At 53.3% G+C, this 24,001-nt stretch overlaps 10 protein-coding genes across 10 annotated transcripts; 6 read left to right on the forward strand and 4 right to left on the reverse strand.

Annotated features, from left to right (window-relative positions):
- Window positions 1–995: 995 nt before the first annotated feature.
- NDH2 (External alternative NADH-ubiquinone oxidoreductase mitochondrial) lies at window positions 996–2,828 on the forward strand (the record flags this gene model as incomplete). Its single annotated transcript, XM_049387015.1, has 3 exons — window positions 996–1,344; window positions 1,397–1,735; window positions 1,783–2,828. The coding sequence occupies 3 exons, from the start codon at window positions 996–998 to the stop codon at window positions 2,826–2,828; spliced, it is 1,734 nt and encodes a 577-aa protein (XP_049245785.1).
- A 599-nt stretch (window positions 2,829–3,427) lies between these two features.
- On the reverse strand, window positions 3,428–5,002 carry J4E84_004411 (uncharacterized protein; the record flags this gene model as incomplete). The annotated part of the gene is made up of 1 exon (XM_049387016.1): window positions 3,428–5,002. One exon carries the CDS (start codon window positions 5,000–5,002, stop codon window positions 3,428–3,430), a length of 1,575 nt encoding a protein of 524 aa, XP_049245786.1.
- A 4,469-nt stretch (window positions 5,003–9,471) lies between these two features.
- On the reverse strand, window positions 9,472–10,197 carry J4E84_004412 (uncharacterized protein; the record flags this gene model as incomplete). Its single annotated transcript, XM_049387017.1, is given in 2 exon segments — window positions 9,472–10,170; window positions 10,189–10,197. 2 exon segments carry the CDS (start codon window positions 10,195–10,197, stop codon window positions 9,472–9,474), a joined length of 708 nt encoding a protein of 235 aa, XP_049245787.1.
- Window positions 10,198–10,814: 617 nt separating this feature from the next.
- Window positions 10,815–11,579, forward strand: J4E84_004413 (uncharacterized protein; the record flags this gene model as incomplete). The annotated part of the gene is made up of 1 exon (XM_049387018.1): window positions 10,815–11,579. The coding sequence occupies one exon, from the start codon at window positions 10,815–10,817 to the stop codon at window positions 11,577–11,579; it is 765 nt and encodes a 254-aa protein (XP_049245788.1).
- Window positions 11,580–12,935: 1,356 nt separating this feature from the next.
- J4E84_004414 (uncharacterized protein) lies at window positions 12,936–13,593 on the reverse strand (the record flags this gene model as incomplete). The annotated part of the gene is made up of 2 exons (XM_049387019.1): window positions 12,936–13,376; window positions 13,588–13,593. 2 exons carry the CDS (start codon window positions 13,591–13,593, stop codon window positions 12,936–12,938), a joined length of 447 nt encoding a protein of 148 aa, XP_049245789.1.
- Window positions 13,594–15,068: 1,475 nt separating this feature from the next.
- On the forward strand, window positions 15,069–16,191 carry J4E84_004415 (uncharacterized protein; the record flags this gene model as incomplete). Its single annotated transcript, XM_049387020.1, has 3 exons — window positions 15,069–15,116; window positions 15,166–15,781; window positions 15,833–16,191. The coding sequence occupies 3 exons, from the start codon at window positions 15,069–15,071 to the stop codon at window positions 16,189–16,191; spliced, it is 1,023 nt and encodes a 340-aa protein (XP_049245790.1).
- Window positions 16,192–16,373: 182 nt separating this feature from the next.
- On the reverse strand, window positions 16,374–18,594 carry J4E84_004416 (uncharacterized protein; the record flags this gene model as incomplete). Its single annotated transcript, XM_049387021.1, has 2 exons — window positions 16,374–16,973; window positions 17,038–18,594. The coding sequence occupies 2 exons, from the start codon at window positions 18,592–18,594 to the stop codon at window positions 16,374–16,376; spliced, it is 2,157 nt and encodes a 718-aa protein (XP_049245791.1).
- An 813-nt stretch (window positions 18,595–19,407) lies between these two features.
- On the forward strand, window positions 19,408–20,901 carry J4E84_004417 (uncharacterized protein; the record flags this gene model as incomplete). Its single annotated transcript, XM_049387022.1, has 1 exon — window positions 19,408–20,901. The coding sequence occupies one exon, from the start codon at window positions 19,408–19,410 to the stop codon at window positions 20,899–20,901; it is 1,494 nt and encodes a 497-aa protein (XP_049245792.1).
- A 741-nt stretch (window positions 20,902–21,642) lies between these two features.
- J4E84_004418 (uncharacterized protein) lies at window positions 21,643–21,870 on the forward strand (the record flags this gene model as incomplete). Its single annotated transcript, XM_049387023.1, is given in 2 exon segments — window positions 21,643–21,648; window positions 21,661–21,870. 2 exon segments carry the CDS (start codon window positions 21,643–21,645, stop codon window positions 21,868–21,870), a joined length of 216 nt encoding a protein of 71 aa, XP_049245793.1.
- Window positions 21,871–22,274: 404 nt separating this feature from the next.
- J4E84_004419 (uncharacterized protein) lies at window positions 22,275–23,555 on the forward strand (the record flags this gene model as incomplete). Its single annotated transcript, XM_049387024.1, has 2 exons — window positions 22,275–22,279; window positions 22,502–23,555. 2 exons carry the CDS (start codon window positions 22,275–22,277, stop codon window positions 23,553–23,555), a joined length of 1,059 nt encoding a protein of 352 aa, XP_049245794.1.
- Between the last annotated feature and the right edge of the window lie 446 nt (window positions 23,556–24,001).

Here is a 24,001-nt window from a genome sequence, read left to right on the forward strand (position 1 = left end):
GCAAGGCCGGTAAAACCGATTAGCGAAATCGATTAGAGCATCAGCTAAGTGCATACGATGCATATGTGTAACGGAGTACTAGATTCTCAAGATAGATTTAGTGAAGCCTCATGCTGGCTGAGTAGCTTCTGCCAAGTCCACAAGCAGCCTAGGTAGCACTCAACATCTCGTGGGGCAGGAACGGATGGTCACATCTAACGTTGAGACATCAAATGTCGAGACACGAATTTAGATATGCCTCGTTTCACGTCCTGCCGGATCCTATATTTGAGTCATCCATAGGATGCACTGGTGGCGCGTGTCGTTTCGGGCGATGTAGGATGATGACTATTTACCACAACCCTGGGCAGGCGGGTCCGCAAAACCAGGAATCCCGTCGGTCTACGAGTCCAGTATGCAGGTCGCTGAGGCTCAGGGACATGCGGCTCGGCTAAAAGGCACTTGAAGCCACCATGTGTGCCTCCGCGGTACCGGACGCGGGTGCTCACTGCAAAAGTGCATGCCCATGGCTGGCCACCGGAGTCGGTGCCGAGCCGAGGAATGGCGAGGCCATGACTTGTTGAGCTGAGCAATGGGGGCGAAAGGGTTTGGGAATGCAATGAGGCATTTTGCACTCTATGTGATGATGTGTATGACTGGATGTGGAGGTGAAGGTTTGGGTGCAGCCACAAGAGCATCAGCACAATCCCAACGAGAGCGTGGGAGTAGCGGGTGATCGGCCTCGAGAACTAATGGTAGCTGTCCTGGCGCTCGAAACAATTCGCGTGTGGGCGCGGGCAGGGCAGGGCGGGCTTTAATTGGAACAAGGCTTATCTTTCGGCGCAGAAGCAAAGACCCCTGCGAGGCGTCTTGGTAGGGTGGGTGTTCGTCATCGCTAAGAAAAAGTTGACTCCCGCGCACCGACAAGACATCCTCACCATCCCTTCGCTCGCCTCCCTACCACCCGCACCCAGCCATTGACTCCGTGAAGCTCTCCCGCAGCTTCCACCATTGCAATGGCACCCACCATGAGGCCGCTCGCCGCTGCCAATGTGCTCTCGCAGGTTCAGCTGGCTGGACGCAGGACCTTCACCACGCAGCGCCCGTCGCTTATCGCCAACAGAGCGCAATGGACGCCCCGGCCTACGCAGTGCCAGATTGCTCTCCGCCAGTCTGTCCGCCAGCAGTCGAGCAGCGCGCCCAAGCCCAAGGCCAAGAGGTTCCGCCTCCTGCGCTGGACCTGGCGCCTCACGTACCTCTCCGCCATCGCCGGTCTGGGATACGTCGGATACGGCATTTACGAGACTCGCAACCCCGCCGACCAGCCGCCGCCTGACCCAAGCAAGAAGACGCTCGTCGTCCTCGGTGAGTAGCGACGAATGACTCAGCACGCATAGATGCATCTGACACGCGACAGGTACCGGCTGGGGCTCCGTCTCCCTGCTGAAGAAGCTCGACACTGAAAACTACAATGTCATCGTCGTCTCCCCGCGCAACTACTTCCTCTTCACACCCCTCCTGCCCTCATGCACCGTCGGCACCATTGAGCACCGCTCCATCATGGAGCCCATCCGCAACTTCTTGCGCCACAAGAAGGCCCAGGTCAAATACTACGAAGCCGAGGCCACCAAGATCGACTACGAGAAGAAGGTCGTCTACATCAGCGACGACTCCGACATCAAGGGCGACGTCTCCCAGACCGAGGTGCCCTTTGACATGCTCGTCGTTGGTGTTGGTGCTGAGAACGCCACTTTCGGTGCGTCATCCGCCCATTCTCACCCGAACTCAGCTAACATGGAACAGGTATCCCCGGTGTTAAGGAAAACGGTCTCTTCCTGAAGGAGGTCGGCGACGCCCAGCGCATCCGAAACCGCATCATGGACTGCTGCGAGACTGCTACCTTCAAGGACCAGTCCGACGAGGAGAAGAAGCGCCTGCTACACATGGTCGTTGTCGGAGGTGGACCTACCGGTGTCGAGTTTGCCGGTGAACTCCAGGACTTCTTCCACTCTGATCTGAAGAAGTGGCTTCCCGAGATCCAGGATAACTTCCACGTCACCCTCGTCGAGGCCCTCCCCAACGTCCTTCCCATGTTCTCCAAGCAGCTCATCGACTACACCGAGAAGACCTTCAAGGAGGAGACCATCACCATTCGCACAAAGACCATGGTCAAGAACGTCACACCCAAGTTCATCGAGGCTGAGTCGACTGGCCCCGACGGCAAGAAGCAGCTCGAGAAGATCCCCTACGGTCTCCTCGTCTGGGCCACCGGTAACGCTCTCCGACCCATCGTCAAGGACCTCATCAACCAGATCCCCGCACAGAAGGACTCCCGCCGTGGTCTCGCCGTAAACGAGTACCTCGTTGTCAAGGGTACCGAGAACGTCTGGGCTGTCGGTGACTGCGCTGTTGCCAACTACGCCCCCACCGCCCAGGTCGCTGCTCAGGAGGGTGCTTTCCTCGCCCGCATGTTCAACAACATGGCCAAGACCTCCGAGATTGAGGGTGAGCTTGCTGAGCTCTCCGTCGCTCAGGAGACAGCACCCGGCAAGGAGGCCCGTGACAAGGTCTTCGGCGAGATCAAGGCTCTGCAGCAGAGGCTGAGGAGGATCAAATCCATCGGTCCCTTCGAGTACTCTCACCAGGGTTCGCTCGCCTACATTGGTTCCGAGAAGGCCGTTGCCGACATCTCGTGGTTCTCCGGCAACATCGCTTCCGGCGGTACCATCACCTACATCTTCTGGCGCTCCGCCTACCTCAGCATGTGCTTCAGCACCCGCAACAGGATATTGGTCATGCTCGACTGGGCCAAGGCCAAGTGCTTCGGTCGCGATGTCTCGCGTGTCTAAACGCCTTTCCCTCCAAATGGCGTTACTACCTCCCCATCCTTTTCTAGAGATTCCCTAAAAGTTCGAACTTCCTGAAGGGCAAGCGCTCATCCACGGCGTTGCCTATGTACACCACACACACACACCTCCCGGCTTCTTCTGTACGATTACTCGTCACGTTTTGTATAAGGGTGTGATACCTCGCAGCAGTAGGGCGGCTCTTCGGGTTTTCGGTCTGGTCACATGTTCTTGTTGCTAGTCGAGCTCGGCGTTTTGGTGCTCTTTTTCCCTTTTGCCAGAGTCAGAGGCGGGTTAGACTTGGTTGCTTTGTTTGGACAATCGTAGATAGATAGGAACCCTTTATGAAACAGCGGAAGATCAACTGCAGTATTACTACGTTACAACTATTGTTCTCTACTATCTATCTGAACACTGACTTTGTTTTGGCTCGGTGATTCTTTTGCAAGTCGCTTTTCAAGCAGAATTGTTATGGTAAGGATTATGATCATTTCGTAAGCTAATATGTATAGGCTATAGGCCATGTTCCCAAACGCCCATTGTAGATGCAAGATGCCACGCACACAAGAAACCCATCGATCGCCGCAAATGCAACGAATTTACTACCTGGGACTACCCACGGCCCCATAGCTCCTCGGACTCGCATGTCTGCTCGTCCCCAGAAGCGCCCTCGCCTCATCCAACGCGCTACCCCTACCCTTGATAGGAATGCTCTTGCTCGAACTACTTCCAGCCGTACTCGCCGGACTAGCATCCCTCGGAGAATCCATCGGCGTATTCGCGCGGCTCACATTCGGCGTAGCAGCCACACTAACAGCCGGAGCCCAACCCCTCATCCACCCGCTTACACGGCGCCAATGCATACTCCTGCGCACCAGCTTACCGTGGTCGTCGACGGTGATGATGACTTCGTCGTCGCGGGGCGTCGGTGACCGACCCCGGGGTGTGGCGTCGCCGAAATGCCAGAATTGTAGACCGACTGCTGCGTCCATGAGGAGTACGCCTGCTGCGCCGAGGAAGAAGGGTGCGGCGCGTAGGACCCAGTCTGCTCTTACGCTGCCTTGGGGGTCGACCCAGCCGGAGCCTTCGCCTGGCGCGTAGTCGTACCATGCGCAAGGGTTTGTGAGGAGGGAAGTTGAATAGAAGAGGTTGCCGAAGAAGGCTGCCGCGAAGAGGGTGGGAGACAGACCGGCTGTCGATTTGCGGACCTGGTTCATGTAGAGTTGGGGGAGGCGCGATCCGAGGTATAGGAACGTGCTCATCCATGAGAAAACCTTGCCGGCGGTTTCGGAGGCACTGGGCGAGCTGGTCGCGGTAGTTGTGTATGCGGAAAGGCTGCGAGCACGGGTGAGGCCTGGCGCGAAGGGGCTTATCGGCGTAGCGGTGGTAGGGTTGGCGAGTACTGCGATCATGAGGGTTATGTATAGGACGGTCTTGGGCGAGGGCATAGGTGAGCTCGAGGCTGCTATCCGCACCTTGGGGTTGGGTGATGCGCCTGAAGGAGATGTACTTTGCCATGATTCCTTCGTAGGCATGGGCGAGCGCGCAAAGTTGGGTATCCTAAAGGTTTCCTTCGCGTTCGAGCGCGGTACGTCTTTGGCCGCGCTATCCTGTGTAATGTTCTTCCTATCGCTTGAATCTTGCGGTGACTTTGGCGGGCTAGACGCGTTGTTCGTACCGCCTATGCTCATGCCATCCAGAACCTGATGCATGGCAGAGCCTCCGGCACCTGAACCGCTGCCAGCTGAGCTGCTCCATCGACCCCAAATCGGCCTGAGTGGCCTTCCATGGTGCAACAGCTCGTACCACACCCACTGACCACACAGGCAGCAGTCAACGAAGACGTAGTAGCCTGCGATAATGACTTGCCATGACGCCTGCCCGGTGAACAGGCAGCCCAGCAGGTTCGTCACATCACCCAGGAGCCATTCTGTCAAGAAGAACGCGCTCAGTCCAGATGTTGACTTCAGCTTATGGTTCTTGTATATTTGTGGTAGCTGTGCGAACAGCCATGATATGATGCTGCACGTGCCGAGCAATGTCGAGACGAGCGCGAGGTTCGTAGGTACGCAGGTGTGAAATGCCGCCGAGAGATGATAAAGGAACTCGTTCGCAGGTTCGCAAGTCGGTGGTAACGTGGGTTTGGCTATGTGTAGGGGGGATAGGTATGGAGGCATGGTGCCATAGGTCGAATTCGAGGGTTCGATGGGAAGGAACGACGCAGCTTTCTGGACTGTGACTGCCGTAGAGATTCAACCGGAACTCCAACGCGCGTGGCACTGGCTGCTTCTTGCTTCTTCCTCACGTCTCGGTAGCGCAGGCTGGGTGGTCAGGCGCTGATTCGGGCTCTTGGTACAGCCACAGAGGCGTGGATGCAACCTCGTATACGACGCACGCGTAACGTCAGTGTCAGAATTGAAGTACAGGCCGAGCGACCGCCTTTCAAGAGATATGTATAAGTTGTCGCGTGAGAGTCGCTGTTCCAAAGCTCGGCGCTGTGACGTCGTTGAACCGGTCAGTTGCTGATAAGACTCGGCGTGCAGAAGTGGAAGTTATGACAGCCACGAGAAGCGCGGGATGCAGATAATGGAAGAGGAAGAGTAGAAGAAAAGACACGAGACGTCAGAGCAGTGTGACAGAAGACATACAGCAGCTCACGGCCGTCAACAGTCATCCACGCCAGCCAACCGCAGGCTCCCAAAAGGAAGCATCTCCACATGCTAGAGGATCCCCCGGCGGGCTCGCATGACCGATGCTAGGCCAAGCGGTATCCGTTGCGGCTAGGCCTGCCATGACGGGAGCAGTGTGACTTGGGCGGGTGGGATGCTATGAGTGATTGATAAGAGTTGCTTATCTCGAGGGCAAGGGCGCGCACGCGCATCATGCTAGCGCACATGTCTCCGAGCTGCTTGCCGCCGTTCGCGGGCCTTGGCGGCGACCATCAGGCTGGCACGTCACGCGGAAGGGACACCGGCTGGATCTCGCAGCACCAATCTGGCATCGCGAGATCTACGCACATCACAGATCGATCAACTTCAATATAGGGTCGGCCTATGGCGCGCCAGCTGTAATGACGATGCATGCCTATCTGCCCCTCCTCTCCGCCATCGGATGGGTCCGTCGCTTCGGCCTTCAAGCGTCAACTAATACACTGCACTAAGATCTGCCTCGAAACGTAACAGAAACCCACCATGAGTGAGGCTGGACTTGAGGCATCGTGGTGTCTCGAGCTTCTGGAACCCGCATATCGATAAGAGCGAACCAGATCGGAGTGTTACCGGGACCACAAAGTGATACGAAGTTTAATTATCATTATAGGAAGTAATCAACGTGCACATCACTGAGATGTTCGCATCAAGGTAAGTATCGCGACCTGCGACCCCTCAATATCTAAACCACGTCACCGCCATTCTCGACCCTGGCGTACCTTCCCTCCTTCTGCGCCTTCCACCTTGGACTGCGATCCGTCAGCACGACTCAGCATGCGACGGCCGAGTGAACCTACTAGAAGAAGTTCCTGAAAGCCACAATACCCGCTGTCATGGCCGCGTATCCTCCTAGCAGCCTCGACCAGTTGCCCTCCTGTCCGACAGTCAACGCAACCAGGTCGTATACCAAGCAGCCGCCGAAGATCCAGTCGCTCATACTGGCCGCCGCGGCGAAACCAACACCGGTAGCCACCTGCACCAGCGAACTGGGCTCTACACCTACAAAGTAGGCTGCAGATGTGTTGTGAAGGAGATCCAGTACACCGATACCCGCGAATGTCTTCGAGACAATGTGGGTGAGGAGGTTGGGTGTTGATCGCGTGTCGAGCGGCTCAAGCGCCGTGGCGATGTAACCGACTTGTGCCAGTGTGTTAATGATGACGAAGATGTTCGATGTCTCCAGGTTGTTCGAGTTCCAGAAGAACATCCAAGCTGTCGCAGGCGTCAGTATACATCCTACATCGCCACGATATACTTCAATAATACGTACTTCCAATGCAAAAGTTGCCCAGACTGTAAACCCAAGCAAACTTGTTCATCATCGCACACTCTTGCGCATTACCATCTTGCTTCCACAGCTTCCACAACCAGACCAGCTGGAAGATTTGCTGTGGGAAGAAGAATGCGCCGATGAAGTATGGATACGGGCTGAAAGCTGCGAGATTCCGGTTGTGGATATCCATCATGTTGGGCGACGAGAAGATGCCATATTGTTGCAGAGCAAAGTCGTAGATGAAGGATGCCGGCGCAAGGTAGCGCACGGTAGATTGTGTGTTGCCCATACTGGAGGCTGTGATGGAGTTCGAGGCTGTAGTGGGAATGGACGTAGGGTCACGTGTACGGATGCGATGCAGCGAGATGGGATTGTAGATGTGGGATGAGATTCAGCAAGAAATCGTGGTATGCCATTGTCTTTGTACGATCGCGCGTCGCGTCTGTGGTCAATCGAAGACGTCATCCCATAATACGCGATCTCAGGGTCCAGCTCCCGATGCAGCACGAACATCATCGCCATCATCGTGATGTCGGTACACGCCGGAACGCTTCGCGCCGACTGAGCCGCATGGACATTTCGTATTGTCTCGGCTTCGGAGTTCTCGTGCCAGAATCCCCGACAGTCGCAATGTTGTAAATTTGAAAGCTTCATTCTCTTACTCTGTTGTTATTTACCATACTCTAATCCATTTTGTTCGCTCAACATCCGCAGATAGTCCGTTCCATACGCATCCAGCCAGGACTTTTTATTCGTCGCGTACACGCGTTGCAGCTTTGGTGTTCTAGCTCTCCAATCGCCCTGGAAAAAGTCGTCTAGCAACGGTATCAATTCCTTCGGGCTCCAGAACTCGAGCAAATCATCGTCGACAAAGCACAGCTCCTCCAAACTCGATGGGATGACTTCCTCGATTCGGGGCCAAAGGGAAGCCTCACCGCCTAGTATCACGGCAGGCGAGACGTGGAGGGAGGAGAGAACGGGATAGTCCCGAAAATCGCAGTTTCCGCAAACGTCAACGGACCCCGGCGAATGCAGTTGACAGAAGAATCTCAAATGTTCCAAGGTGCTCTTAACACTGTTGAGGGCGGCGCTGAGCGACGCACAATCCACGGTGATGAACGCCTGATCGCGAACCCAGTATTCGTAGTCTAATCTCCTCAGAGCTGGTGTGCACGACAACAGTTTCGCGAGTGTGTCTGGATTTACTGAAGACTCGCCAAGTCTCAGTGTCGTCAACGTTGAGCAGACAGGTAGAGATGTTGCTTCCTGAATACCTGCATGTGCAGTCTCATCCATCAGGTTCATTTCGATCTTCTGGATGTCTGGGCACCAAAAGAAAGCCCAATACCCCCTCCAATCCAGATGCGGGTGTAGATATCTGACCCGACTCCACCTGTCACTCGGTTGCTCCTCCTCAGGGATGTGCACATGGCCGAGATGAACGTTTCGAAGCTTGCGACATCCTAGAGCTTGTGACTCCGCATCACCAGAGGACAGCTTCCACAAGACCTCAGGGAGGTACACTACGTCGTCGCCGATGTGGAACCCTAGATCGAGTGATACAAGATTGGGACAAATCCACACGAGCAGCGCTAAGGTAGCATCCAGATCGTACATCAGGATGGCTTCATACCAAGAACAACCGCCGACTGCAAAAGGGTCTCCGCGTCCTCTATGGTGCCACTCCAGCCCTGCATCCCGTACGGCGTTCAGGGCCAGTCGCTGCTTCGCGTTCGTCCAAGTTGAGGCAACATCCGGGTGCAGTTTCGCCAAAGGCTCCCGTCTGCGTGGATTAACAAGTGACGAATACCAAAGATCCCCAAGCTCGGTACTCTGCAGTTTCAAAGCAGTAATCGATTGCGCGTATGCGGGATTCGCCAAGATCGTTTGCAAAAGAAGGTTGGGACGGAGAGCTTGTGGGATATCCACACCAGCAACAGTCAGTGGGCGAGTTGCTTGAATGACCTGCCATTCCATGTTGATGTTGCCGTATAGATGCGCTATGGTCTTTGCGTGCATGGCTTTGCAGGTGCGAGACAGGTTCAACACGTCTTGGGACGGAGGAAGATAGCTGAGTACGATTTCGAGAAGCTCCTGTGGAAGCTCGAACAGCGGAGATGCGCACTGCGGGAACGACATGTTGAGTTGTTGGTAGTGCTGGATGGGTCTGAACCAGGACCAGGCCGCAGTCTGAGTCAAAGGTGCACTCTGTTGTTTCTGAGACGAAATGGCGGTATGAGGAAGCTGCGCCTCACAAGCTCGGAGTTAAGCATCGAGGTATCCACTTTAACGCCGAGGTACGTGTCTTCCAACCTCGCAAGTCTGAGATTCCTATGTCTCTTTCACGACAACATCGCATCAACAGCATACGCAAAGGCAGCTTGTAAAACACCAGGGAGGATGTCAGATCACAATCAGGTTGTCAATCTCAATAGTTCGGTGCTTCGAATTCCTCACTATCTATCCAGCGACATCAGTCGACCTTGCAATCCGACCTAGTATGCTGCAATCCATCCCCAACACTACCGCATACATCAGGACCAATGATGAGGCCCGGCAAGCTTCAGTGAGCTTCCGGGGGACTGAAGATACTAACGGGCGCCCATGTAGCTGCTAAAAGGTATGTTAGCATATTGTTCAACATGTGCCTGGGGATATGTCTACCTCAAACCTGGTTCTGTCCTTCACGTGTCTTCCGTGTGGCGGCCTTGTTCTTCTTAGGTCGCCTCGTCAGGTCTCCACTCCAGAATGCAGGGCGGGCCTTCTTGCTCTCGACCTTCTCAGTTGATGCGACCTCGGACTGCGAAAGAGTACGCTTGTGGCCTCTCGGCTCGTCGTCGGCGGGAGCAGGATCAGCTTCAGGCGCGACGATAGTCTCATCCGATGGCTCGTCAGTGGGGGAAGCAGTCTCGGCCGCAGAGGTAACAATGGTTTCATCCGAGGGCTCGTCATTGGGAAAAGTAGTCTCGGCTGCAGGCTCAACAACGGCTCCACTCCATGGCTGGATGGTAAGCCCGGAAACGAAATACTGGTACTTGAGGTTGGCATTCTCTGCTTTGAGAACCTGGACCTGCGCCTGAGCTTCGATACAGGGGCCGTAATAGTCGTCGTAGTACTCAGGGGCCTCTTTCGGCTTGTCTTCGATATATTGGACGTTCGTGGCGTCCGAGTCGCCGGAGTCGATCTCTGCGATTTTCTCTTTCGCTTCCTCAAGATCTGCCTCCAACTCTTCGATCCGAAACTTGCGGGACTTGGACTTCTTGTGGTAATGCGCGATTGCCAGATCCTTGTCGGCCATCTTCTGGTTCTGGGCGGCAATTGTTCGATCTTTGGCGGCCATCCTCAATTTCATATCGGCGAGCTGCTGAACGAGATCTGCGACGGAAGACATCTTGATATGGGCTCGTTGCGGGCGGGCGAGTGGCTGCAGGAAAGTTGCTGATGTGCGTTGGGTGAGATACGTAGGCTTCGAAGATGAGGATAGTAGGAAAGAAGTGGATTTGTTTAAACAAATATGACTTTGAAAAGGTGAGTGCGTGGAATATAGTCAGTGCGTATTTTCGCGATAATTTGCGACGTCACTCAGGTAAACCAAACGGCCTTATCAGCGAATGATACGACGAGGTAGAGAGGAGCGGCCAATCAAACGCTCAAATACACCGACACCTGACCGTATGCTTTGCTGCCTACACCTCCAGGGCTCTATTGGCGCTACCGACACCGAAAAAGGCAATATTTCTACACGCGCCGCTCGACAAATAATCCATTTCTATTTGCTCAGCAACGATAAGCTCGATTTTGATGTGAGTGAGTCGTCATATATCGAGCAACCGCCGTCCGTGTCTTTCACTGACGTTTCCGTAACGGGCTAGATCTGCCAAGGAGCACACAAACTCTACAACCCCGCGCTTCATACTCTGTCACCACTACAGCCATCGCTATATTGTCTTCTCGTCTGAGTCTACATACTGCTCCACAAGCGCGACACGCCGTCTTCTAAGATCCACGATGTCTTCCACCGAGCCCGACAACACACATACCGACAGCGACGACGGTACAGATACCACAGCCCTTCCATTCTTCGGTCCGCCGACATTCAACGAGATTCGCGATCAGCTCAAAGCACAACTTTCAAAAAAAGGAAAGGATCATCTCGTCTTCGTTACCGATTCCGCCAAACTCGAACAAGACTGCCAAGCTGCGCTCGCGATCAACGCCGACCCCTCCACTCTCCGTCATCATGAGGAACTCAAGCAAGCGCACCGGGATCTTCACCAGCGATTCCTCAGAGAGTGGATCGAGCTTTTGGAACAAAGTTGCGACATGGACAGAGAGGCGACAGCTCGTGTAGCGGAGGAGAAAGCTGGTCTAGTGGAGGAGATACAGAAAGAGAAGGCTGTAAAGAAGGAGTGGATGGCAACAACAGAGGCAGCAAAGAAGAGGAAGGAGGAGAGAGCGAGAGTCAAGGAAGAAAAGGCAAGAGCCAAGGAGGAAAGGAAGAAAGCACGGCGCGAGGAGATAGCGATGATTGAGGAGCAAACAGCGAGATATTTGGAGCAGGCGAAAGAGGCAAAGAAGAAAACAGCAGTGTTTAAACGGGCGAAAGCTGTTCTGAGGGTTGAGTCGGAGGCCCAGAAGATCGAGCGCGATGTTCTAGAAGCCAGGGAAGCTAAGCAAAACGCGGAAATTAGGAGGATCAAGGCGGAAACAAGGATGATCAAGAATGAGCTCTTGGAGATCTACTTGTACAGGTGGATTGAAGACCTTGACTAGGCGATTTGCTTATCTGAACGTTGCCTAGTAGGGAACGAGTTGGCGACAAATGCTTCATTACAAAATACCGTAGCCATACGTATAGAACGGACCGATGATCGAAAAGATCATTCAATGAAATCGCATGAGAATTGTTATCGTCGCCGAACTCGACCAACTGAGGAAATGCATCGGAGTGAGACAAGTCAGTATCAGCCTATAAGGCAACCATCGGCCAATGCTTGTTCAGTGTGTTGTGACGTCTGCGTCCAGTGCCTTGGTGAAGTAGAGTAAGACGTCTAGTCTTGGCAGGTACGAAAGCTGGATAGTCTTGATTAGCGCATCACGGTACAAGCAGCAATTGTCTGAGTCCATCCGCACCAGGGGTGGCTAGAACTTTTGTCGCATACATACAATCGAATGTTGACAACTGGACTATCTCTGAGATCATGTATACTTCTACCTCAATGCCGCTTTCACATAATACCCCTCAAATTGTGGCCACTTCTAGTGTCCATGCTGACAGCTGACGTCTACAGGTAGCTGGAACGCAATACTATGCTATTTGAGACACCTATACTACAGTTCATCCTATATAGTCCACGGAGGTTGATCAATATTCATCCTCGTTCCTGACGACATCTCTTTGGCGCGGCGACAAAAGCAGAAGGATGGTAGTGTTTGAGGTAAACATCATCCAAATTGCCCAATGCATAGCTGGCTGACAACCTACCTATGAGATACATGGGCATGCCGCTAACGATACTGCAGCCCGGAAATCTCCTGTAGCATGACAGGCCTACTTGAGAGTGTTCACGAATATAGCAGCGTTGATCCAAAGTAGGCGGGAATTGGGCAGCATCGAGAAGTGTATGTTTACATTTGTGCTCTATCAAATTCATGGGTGGCTTCCATCTCACTCCTGATATCCTCGTGGCACTCCTTGCAGGACTAATAATGCAGAGGAACGCGAGTACTCGTACCACCACCACCACCACCACCATCAGAGTCTCCTGAACCACCCTTCTTGTCATCGTCGTTCTTCTTGCACCGGAAGGCCCGCCGCCTCTTTGGTTTGGGCTTCGCGGGCTTGGAAGGATCAACCCTCGCGATATGTCCTGTGCGGACGATGTTGTCGTATACCTCCTCATCCTCGCGATGTGCTCTCAGACAGCTGGCTCGCTTGCATTCTCCAGTCTCGTAGTCCTTGCATTTGGCCCTTTTGCAAAGGCGCTTGAATGTGGCGCAGTTGTTGCAAGGTTCTCCGGAGTCGCATCGGAGCTTGAGTGAATAGCAGTGTACGCACACGATGACGCGCGTGGTATCTTCGGAGCTGTAGATCAATTAGCGAAATGGCTGTGGTATCGTGGCGACTACTTACTTGGCTTCATCGAAGGTCCGCTTGGTACCGTGGGTAGAGCCGGCGACGTTGTCTTCTGAGAGAGCGTGGGTGGTGTGGTCCAAGTGGTTTGCCGAAGACGAGGCGTTCAGACTTTCCGAATGGGAGGCCGAGAAAGCCTTGTACATTCCTGGGTGATGGATTGGGGCGTCGGGTAGGTCAGACTTGAGCGCCTTGTCGTCAGTATGGACTGCTGTCATGTCGCCATCGCTGCTTCCACCGTCTTTGTCTTCACCATCTCCCTCTCGGAACTTGCACTTGAGGACCAAGAGCTCGTTGTCGCCTTCAAGGACCTTCCGCTTGCGGTCCGATTCCCTCAGATGCTTCCTGAGGTTGATGACTTCTTGAAAGGTCGCACTGTGGGCCTCTTTCTCTCGGTTGAGGGCCTTGATGGTCTCCCGCAGCTCCTCCACGAGCGCCTGGATGCGTGGTGGGTCCATGATCGGGTCGGAAAGGTAGGCAATGGGAGAGGATGTTGAGAGTCTGAGAATTTGGGGTTGAGCGGGTTTCGTCGTTGTGTGCGCTGGGTGTTTGCAGTGACATGGGTCTAACCTAATTGGGAGCTGAGACTCCTCTCCCCTTCACTACTCACACGGTTCCTGCGTCTCCAGGCTCCAGCGCGCGAATTACTGGCATCACGTGAGCGATTGCTAGCGCGTTGCTAGGAGCATATAATCTCGCTCTCCCCTGCCCTTCTTGCTCTCTTTTTCTTCTTCAGGAGAAACAGTCTCCGGCCCAGTTCGCACTGCAGAAACGGCGGATTTCGACAAGATTTACTCGACAAGTACCCCGACCAACTCAAGCGCATTCGAGCACTGCCAGAGCACCTGGTGCGCCTCGTCGCTACTTGTATGGATCCGCGCACAGTACGAGAACGACGAGCTGGTCATGATCGCGACCGTCCGGCGCAGTAGTCCGCTCCTCTCGTTGCTCAGAGCTACGTCATTTTGATGACATGCTCGATCCTGGACGAAATACTTACCAAGCATTCAGCAAATCCGGCGTTCTGGTAAAAATTAACGTTGGAGATGTTGGGTGTTTGGGTTGACATCTCTAGTAGATGACGTGAGCGTTCGGACCATCGTGGACTGCTTACCATTTTTTATCACCCTCTTACCAATGAGACAAGATATTGAATGGAAGATAGGAAGCGAGGAACTGGCAATCCCGGGTTCACTTACGGCCCACCTTTCCTTTTCATTGATATCCGCGCTTTATGCGCGGAGTTGAGGAAGAGATACAACATGTGCGTACTTGAGGGACCATTGGAAAGCAGAGAAGTGAGCTTATCTTTCTTTATGAGCTGTTGACGATGTTCATTGACTGCAGAAGACGAGAGAGTAGACATAGGAAAGGCAGATACCATCGTAAGACGTTGATGAACTCGCATACTTTTCACTGAGCGGATTGAAACCGTATCCTGCCATTCCGTCATTATTGTATTTTTTGATGTGTTGGTGTGTCCATCAAGGTTCTTTTATAGGCGTTAAGCTAAGCTGTCGTGCTCCTTCCGTAACCTAGAACATGCCTGTAGTCGTTTGGACATCTTGCCTCGAACTACGCAAATGAGGATCGCTTCCATCGCCTTGCCGATATTGTAATGAGAGCCATGTTTCAAGTGTGCTCCTGCGATCCATCAATTAAGATTCCCTGGTATGGTAGTTAACCGATGTCAGAATTGATGATGACGGGTTCAAAGTGGCGGTGCGACCAGCGACAAGGCGATCATCTCGGGTCCATCAGCTAAGCGGAGGGCAGTACAGTTTGAGCATGGACGAGACAGGTTGAGACGAGACGAGCTCGAGCTCGTCGAGACAGCTGTATGATAGGCGTAGATGGATGTCGCGATACAGGCGTGGTGTTGAGGTTCCGGCCAAGCGACCCCACCATTAGCCTTATCGCGCGCGTGTACACCTTCTGTGTTCGGCAACAACCCCGCCTACAACATCTAGCTGTCCCATCATGGCTGATTTACGGCGGAGATGGCCGCTGACGCGCCAATCGCCTGATATCCAAGTCTCTCTCTTCGTCGCGCGAGTGACTTTATAGCAGCCGTTCTCCTGCACCCCCTTCCGAGCTTGGACTGAAACGACGCGACAAGGAGTGACGACATGGCGAACATCACATCAGCCGTCTCGCAGGACGACCTGGAGATTCCGGTACTTTATCTGCGTTCATGCTTTCCGACCAGCACCTAATCATGCTCAGCTCATCGACTTCTCCGTGTTCCTCTCAGGCGACGCCGACGCGAAGAAGCAAACCGCCGACGCCGTCCTCAAAGGCTTCCAAAACGCCGGCTTCATCTACCTGAAGAACCACGGCATATCCCCCTCGACCGTATCCACCGTATTCTCGCACTCCGCCAAGTTCTTCGCGCGGCCAAAAGAGCAAAAGGACAAGTTGGCATGGTACTCAGCTGCCGCCAACCGCGGCTATGTCACACAAGGGCGGGAGAAGCTGGTAGTACTGGAAGAGACAGGCACAGAAGCGGAGATGCGCGCCTTGGTGCCAGATCTGAAGGAGAGCATGGAGATTGGACGCGACGACCAGCCTGAGATGCCAAACATGTGGCCGAGTGGGGACGACGAGGCGACGCAGTTCAAGGAGCAGATGATGGGCTTCTTCGAGACATGCAAGGACCTGCACATGCAGGTCATGCGTGCTATCGCCCTGGGCATGGGCATCGATGAGAAGTGGTTCGATGGCTTCACGGATGCGGGCGACAACACGCTGAGGCTGCTGCACTACCCGCGAGTGTCGAAGAGCATCTTCCAGAGGAATGATGGGCAGGAGCAGGTGCGCGCAGGAGAGCACAGCGACTACGGTATGGTTCTCAACATGACCCGGTAACGAGATCCAACTGACGCGACAACAGGCTCTATAACCCTCCTCTTCCAAGACGCCCGCGGTGGTCTTCAGGTGCGCTCCCCCAAGGGCACCTTCGTCAACGCCACGCCTATCGAAGACACGATTGTCGTTAACGCTGGCGACTTACTAGCACGCTGGTCGAACGACACCATCAAGTCAACGAAGCACCGCGTCATGGAGCCACCACCAAAGCCGGAGGATGCCGACAAGGACGAATACCCACCACGATACTCGATAGCCTACTTCTGCAACCCGAACTACGACCGCAAGATCGAGGCCATACCGGGCACATACGAAAAGGGCAGGAATTATGAGGATGTTATGAGTGGGGATTATATCATTGGGCGGTTAACAGCGACGTATTGAGGGATGAAAGGAAATCGATGGACCTGGTATGACTGTCTGGTTTCAGAAACCATGCTCGGGCTACCGTTGATGAATTATGTTGGTTTGAGCAATCAAAGCTCATCGAGCCTATCTATTCAATCTCCATTACAACATGTATAGTGTCTGCACTTACTATACCGCGTCGACTGCATTACATCCTCCTATGATCTACCCAGCATAACGCCAGTCTGAAGCATCAAGCTATCAACACCGCTCTCTACCACGTCCAGCGGTGCAACAAGCGCCATCTGACTCCAGCTAAACAGCGTATTGCGACCCCCATATACGAACACCTCGAATCGACCCGCAAATGTATCATTCACCCAGACGCGACTACCGCTCAACACATCGGTCTCAATGCGCAAGTTCGCTGGCAGCGAGATCGGCACTGGCTCATGTGACGACGTCGTCTGGTTGGTCCATATGCGACCCGGATGGCCAGGGTCGTGGCCATCAAACGGAGATACGGAACGTAAAGGATACTCGAAGCCATCGGCCGTGGTGAACATGAGTGTCGTAGTGCTGCCACTGGAGTTGTTTGGGAGATCTGCAAGAGATAGCGAGGTATCAGGACCGGTCAAGGTGAAGGATGAGGATACGTTCAGGGTCAGGGTGTACGGTGGTCCGTATGAGCCCATGCCCAGCGTCGCGTTACTGTAACTGGAAGAATTTCGCGTCCATGATACCAGCGCTGAGCTTTGTGTATCCATGTTCGTGCTTGTGAAACGGCGATCTAGGTTTTGTCCGGGAGCTTTAGTTGCCTGCCAAAACTCACGTTAGCCGCCAAGTCAAGATGCATGAACTACTCGCTTCGCCTGAACATACCAGAAGCGCAACGCTGTCCGCCAACTCGTCCGGGTCAATCTTTGCACCTCGCGCACCCGCCCACGCACGCGCCGCCATAACTGGTATACCCTCTCGCATTGCATAGTAGGCTTCCAGCTGCGTAGTCGCATCCGCACCATTATCGTTCCAAGCAGCAAGAATAGCGCCTTTGTTGCCGCTAGCCCTGGGCTCCAGCTGCTCTGTGGTATTGACTGGATTGTAGAGCGATGGTTCCCACTGCCATCCTGGTACGTTGGCAAAGTTCATGGTGCGCGTATTATTGTAGAACTGCGGGTACGGCGCCGGAAGGATGGGCATATGATCATTCTTGAGACTCATGTATGCCCACCAATCCTCAGAGTTGATCATGTCGTATCCATCGTTCTGGAGCTCGAGAGGGTCAGATTGGCCGTATTGCCAGTGTTGTACGATGATGTCTTTCGAGATGGTGAGGTTCTCGGATGGCTCGTAAGTGCCCCAGATACGTACGCGCTTCCCAGAAGTGCTGCTGATGAAGTCGGCCATCTCGTTTACGAAATTGATGTAGTCGTCCGCTAGATCGGAGTCGTACTCATCAGCGCCGATATGTACCTCCTTCGTTTGAAACCATGGGAGAAACTCAGACCAGATTGCCTTGACTGTTGGAATTGCGTCCGGATGGCTCAGGTTGAGCAGGTCCTTCTTTGCTAGCGCTAACTCAGGCTTCCATTTCGTAATCGCTAAGGCATGGCCCGGTGCTTCGATCTCGGGAATGACGGTGACACCACGTTGCGCACAATGCTGTTGGAAGTCTTCGAATTCGACACGTGAAAGTGTCTCGTTTGGGCGCTGAATGATGGCCTGCAGTTCTACATTTTCTTCCGGGAACAGCGAAAAATGCGAGAACACGTCTTGCCACGTCTCATTGCGGCCACGGTTCAAGGGATAATTGTCGCTAGAGTGATAGTGGAACTCTGAAATTTTGAAGAAAGAGGCATATGTGCAGAGCTCTTTGAGAAAGTCCTTATCGTACCACTTACGACCCGCGTCGAGCATGAACCCTCGTGTGCTGTATGCAGGCGCATCAAGTATCCGACCCGTCATGAGAGAGCCGTTGTCGATCAAGAACTTCTGCAGTAGGGTGCGCGTTCCCCAGAACATGCCTCTCGCACCTGCTCCGCCTATGTATACAGTGCCATTGGTAACCTCAAGCTCATATCCTTCTTCTGTAGGCTGACCATTCTCGTATGTCAATGAGAGATTACTGTATCGAATCGGGCCGATATGGATGCCAGTGAGTGGGAAGTTGTCTACTTGCTCCAGAGTCCAGGAACCACCGAATAGTGATGAGATGTCGGTGCGGAATGTTTCAGCGAACTCATAGGCAGTTGGCGGTATGAGCGTTAGACCTTCGGAGTCTCTCTTTGTGGCGAAACTTCTGTCGATATATATCTTTCTTGCATCTGTGCCGATAGAGAAGCCGAGGTCGTCGCTGTTGCTGTAGCGTGGTGAGACAGGCGGAAGAGGTTGCAGCGCGGTAACGAGGCCGATAAACTGCGACAACACCAAAATCAACATTGTCGGTATGAGACGATACAAGTGATCGCGCACTCAGTTCGCTGTCGTGAACATATCACAGCATGAAGATACCATGTCTTGGCTGTTTGTTACTCGCCCCGCTTCTGCAAGGCCGATGTAACCTCCGCAGGGAGCACAAATGGCGGCAAATGATAAGAAGTGAAAGCCGAAAAGAGGAGTCATCTTGGCTATCAAGCGGGACGGCGGTGATAAATACGAAGGGACGCGTTGTCGCAAGACATGACTTGTTGTTAGCTCTAAGGACGTATGCGATAAGTTCGCCTGGGGACGGTCTAAACCATTTCAGGAAGACCGTGTCCCAAGTCTATGGAACCGCGACGGTGCATACAGCGATGACAGGCTATACCGTATTGCAGAGAGGGTTTCTACAGTTTCAGCTCTACGCCCGTTCAATTACTTCCTTCCTTAGGACACTTCCCGCATTTCTTTTCCAAAAACATCATGAGGTCATAGACCAGCCGCATGTCGAGGCTCTCTAGGGGATGCCGTGGATCAATCAGATCGTGATATCGAGCAAGGCCTGAGTACAGCTAGCAGTAATGCGATGCGTATAGAATGTCAACGATATCGTAGTAGTGACAAGGCTTGAGCGATAGAAGTGATGTGATCAGGATGGAAGGTGTTCAGGGAGCGCTAGCCAGATGAGTGAAGTTTAGCGCATCGGAGAAAATCTGCGTCTGTCCCGACTTCGACCGGCAGTCGCGTACCCCCAACCACACATCGAAAGTTCACATCATGTATCAATAGCATTGGCATTTCCGGGCGTTTTCATTTCTTTTTCCTCCCTCAAAGATGGATCGCCATCAGCGCGTCGTTGCGCAAGTCGCGTCCAAAGTCAAAGACTACTTTACGCGCAAAGAACCCTTCCGGATATCTCACGGCTCGACAAACAGCACGCGTCCGAATCTTAAGAAGCATGTCGTAGATATCAGCGCTCTTCGGAATGTCATACGCGTTGATACGGAAAACAAGACAGCTCTTGTCGAGCCAAACGTACCTATGGATCGGCTTGTAGAAGCTACGCTACCGCATGGTCTTGTGCCACCCGTCGTGATGGAGTTTCCTGGTATCACTGTTGGTGGCGGGTATGCGGGTACAGCTGGCGAGAGTAGTAGCTTTAAGTTTGGGTTCTTCGATCGCACTATCAATGAGGTGGAGATGGTTATGGCCGACGGTGAGGTCGTCAAAGCTAGCGAGAAGAAGAATGAGGACCTGTTCAGAGGGGCTTCTGGCGCTGTCGGTACCTTGGGGGTTACTACGCTTGTCGATTTGAAGCTCATCGAGGCGAGGAAATATGTCAAGACAACATACTATCCTACACGTAGCGTTGCTCAAGCTGTCAAGGAAGTCGAAGACCATACACGTGGTGAAAAAGGCGAGAGGAATGATTATGTTGATGGCGTCTTGTTCAGCAAGGAGCACGGTGCGATCGTCACAGGCGAGATGACAGATGATCTGCCACCCAACACCAAGCCGCAGACTTTCAGTAACCCGTGGGATCCTTGGTTCTATCTGCATGTCGAAGCCGCTACACAAAACTCTACCAAGCCAGTGGTGGAGTACATCCCCTTAGCCGAGTACATGTTCCGTTACGACCGTGGTGGCTTTTGGGTCGGTCGGTCCGCTTTCAGCTACATGCGCTTTCCCTTCAACAAGTACACTCGCTGGTTCCTGGACGACTTCCTTCACACGCGCATGCTTTACCGAGCTCTCCATGCGTCCGGAATTGCGACACGCTATATCGTCCAAGACATGGCTTTACCCTACCCCAACGCCGAAAAGTTCATCAACTATACCGACAAGGAATTTGGAATCTGGCCTCTTTGGCTCTGCCCGTTGAAGCAAAGCCCCCAACCGACTATGCACCCTCACACCAAAGGCGCCCTGAAGTCAGACCAAATGCTCAATATTGGTCTTTGGGGGTTTGGTCCTAAAGACCCTGTCACCTACTTGCAGAAGAACCGCGCGCTCGAGAAGACACTCGGAGAGATGGGCGGTATGAAGTGGCTGTATGCGCAGACATACTACAGTAAAGATGACTTCTGGGCGCAATTCGATCGCAAATGGCACCAAGGGTTGAGGAAGGAGTACAACGCGGAGATGCTGCCTGAGGTGTATGACAAAGTGCATGTCGATATCGAAAAGTATACGAGTATGGCAAACAAAGATATGGGGTTGAAGCTGAGAGGCATATGGCCATTAGGCGGGTTTTGGGGAATCTGGAAGGCCATCCAAAGCAAAGACTATATGATCGCGCGTAACTCCACGTGGAGGTCGAGAAGCTGAGGAAAATCTCTTCTGAGAGCAACAAAGTCATATTGAATTCGCGTTAGTCAAAAGACCCTGTCGAGACGATTTGTGCGACCTCGAAGAGTCTTCAGTGCAAAGCTTGCTGCCTGCCTAAAACTTGCTCACACCAACCTTTCTACATCCACAACACCACAATACCACGCCACCTGCACTCGTCTCAATTCAACATGAACGGCCCGTTTATCGCTCCTTCGCTTGTGTTTTCAGACATGTTCCGCATGGCGGTCGTCCACCTGATCTTCAGCATCCCAGTGAACGTGTTAGACGAGACTGCCGAAGCCGTCATGCGCGAGGTGACGGAGAATATCGACGCGGACCCAGTCAAGTTGAGACACACGGTCGACATCATCTACGCGAGCGCTATGGAAGACAAGAATTGGGTATACGTCGCAGTTAAGCTGCTGAACTATCTCTGCCTTCTTATCCCAGCAACACTGGCCGACCCAAACGTACTCCCCGATGGCAACAACAAGCTACGCTCCGGCGCGCGTCTCGTCCAACACTACATCTACAACCGCTCGCTGGCCGACTTTCAAGCCGACATGCAGGAAGCCACATGGTGCCAACCGCGCATGTGGCTCCTCGCTGAACTAGGTAAGTCTTGCCTCTACGAAGTGCATGTGAAACATATAGTGACTTCGTACCTCTACCTCTGTAGCCGACGCAACATCATCAACTCTCCTTATGTCGCTCAAGACAAATGTTTGGATCTTGGATATGATGGTAAGTGCACAGCATCTGTTCAGCAACCATAACATCGACCTGTTTGTCGAGTACGTGGAATTCGTTGCGCGTGGTCTGGATGAGAACCCGATTACTGAAGCGGAGCTCACGAGGGTTTTGGAGAAAGTACGCGAGCGCACAGTGAACGCGGACGAGGATCTAATGTCCAAGATCAAGGTCGCAGGACTAATTTCCCTGAGGAAGAATGCCTGGGTTTTGTGAAAGCAAGGATCTGGCATAACGCGAAGTGTGGAAGGCTTGTCTGGCACACACGGTTGGCGGAGAGGGACAGTGTCTTGTATCATAAGAACATCAGATAGTCTGCTGTTGCAATTCTTCTCAGCAGCCAATGTACTATCATGTGTCAATATTGTAGGCGCATCTTCGCCGCCAGTGTGCTTGACCCTGACCCTGCGCCCAACGCCAAGCCTTCATCGTTTGCTCCTGCCCATTGTGTTGAATCCCAACACCTCGACGCGTAGGATTTTCTCACACAACACCAATCTCTCGCGCAATCATGCAACACAACAAGATGGCATCAGCTACATTTGTAGTTGAAGACGTATCTGCGCAGCTTCCAAATGACGTCTACCAAGAGCAATTCGACTTCACTGAGCTCATCCGCGATGTCGTTGATTCTGTCGATAGTCAGACCCCGGACAGCACGGTACAAGCCCAGGTCCAGTTGCTCCTCGCCCTTGTCGGTAGAGATCTACTGAAACTTCACGCGCTCGTCAATGTCGTCAACGCTAAGATTGTGAGTCAATCGAGCTGGGCCACAGTGGGCGTAAAGCTCTACAGGTAAGGTATTCCCCACAATGCAGCAAGGTCCCGGCTAATCAGGTTGTGCCAGGGCTTTGTTCGACACAATCGATCCGGATCTGGAGCTCGAAGTCGTCAACGCCAAAAGTATCGTGGGTGCCGACATCGCGGGCAAGTACATCCTCGAGGCTGCCGGGGAGTTCATCGCTCGACCGATCTGGGAACCCGGATCCGTCAACGTACTGGATTTCTCGCTCAGCCTCCTCAGAGCCTTTTCTGTCGGACAACGCGGATCGGCAATAGCGGTGAACGTGGGTTGCGGCCTGTTGGAGAAGATGGCCACCTCTCTCTACCTGCCCTTCCACAACAATTACGACACGTTCTTTCCGTTCGCGTACAAAGCTATTCCACTGCTCGACACCGCCAATGAGAACATGAAGTCTAGCCGTGTTACCGATATTCTGATGGCTTTGAAGAAGGAAAACTATGAGAGGACGGAGCAAGAGAAGGCCCTGATCAAGCACATGTGCGACATACTCGGCAGGTCTGACCAGTATCAACAACACACAGAGTCAGGGTATACCTGTACCTGGGAAGATACCGACTCTGATGCGGCCGAGGACACAGTCTCTGCCAAGGTCGAGTATGTATACGGCAGGGGTCGATTCAGCGTCATTCCGCCTGAGGAACTTGACCAGGCAGTTGAAACTAGCTCGAAGCTATTTACCACAACACAGGATTGGGAATTGCCAGCTATCGAACGGCTGCTCAAGAGCATCTCCGAAGCCATGAAGATTGGCGCACCAACCTGGGTACAGACCATTACGCTCGACATGATAGAGATCATGGTCAAGTCGGACTATGTCTTCTTGCACAAGAACATGCAGATACTGGTCGGCTTCATCTTTCCTGTTGCACCGGCGCTTGACGCTATGGCTGACAATCATCATTGTGAGCGATTGACGACACTGTTCGATGCGCTCAGCACCCACAACGGTGTACAAACCGTCCAGGATCATGATACCATCGAAGATATCCGCCGAAAGTTGGGTAGAGGCGTGCACAGTGCAGCGACACAGCCCATAGGCGATATGCTCGAAGAGGATGACCTCCTAGGTGCTATCTCCCAGCTCGAGATCGATTGATTTCTTCGTACGAAAACGTGGTTTCGGATTGTCTTGGCCAGTCCGTTCGACATATAAAGGGTCGGCAAGAAAGAGGTGGCAGGCGTGGGTGTAGTCGGGTCAAAGGCGCATGCTGTTCTGCGTTGGCGAGGAGGTTGGGTCTGGTGGGGACTAAAGGGGATCGGCAAACTTCTAGCGGATTACGTCAGATGGTCAATGCATGTCGCGCACCTTACGCGTGCCCACAATCCCATCGCGCATTGCCAGCTCCAACATCGTGATCTTTAAGCGGTCTGGACTGCACCTCATCGCATGCACACTTCACTCATGACGACATGCGTACCCACAGACTGAGCTCACTAGTGGACGAATTGAGCGGATGAGTACGGATCCTGTGCCGAAACGAGCCGCCACGCTATGACGATGATCATCCACCCTGCTGCAATTTCGATAAACATCGTTTGACA

The sequence above is a fragment of the Alternaria hordeiaustralica genome (assembly GCF_023758085.1).
Source record: "Alternaria hordeiaustralica strain BMP 2776 chromosome Unknown scaffold_6, whole genome shotgun sequence".
Classification (NCBI taxonomy): domain Eukaryota; kingdom Fungi; phylum Ascomycota; class Dothideomycetes; order Pleosporales; family Pleosporaceae; genus Alternaria; species Alternaria hordeiaustralica.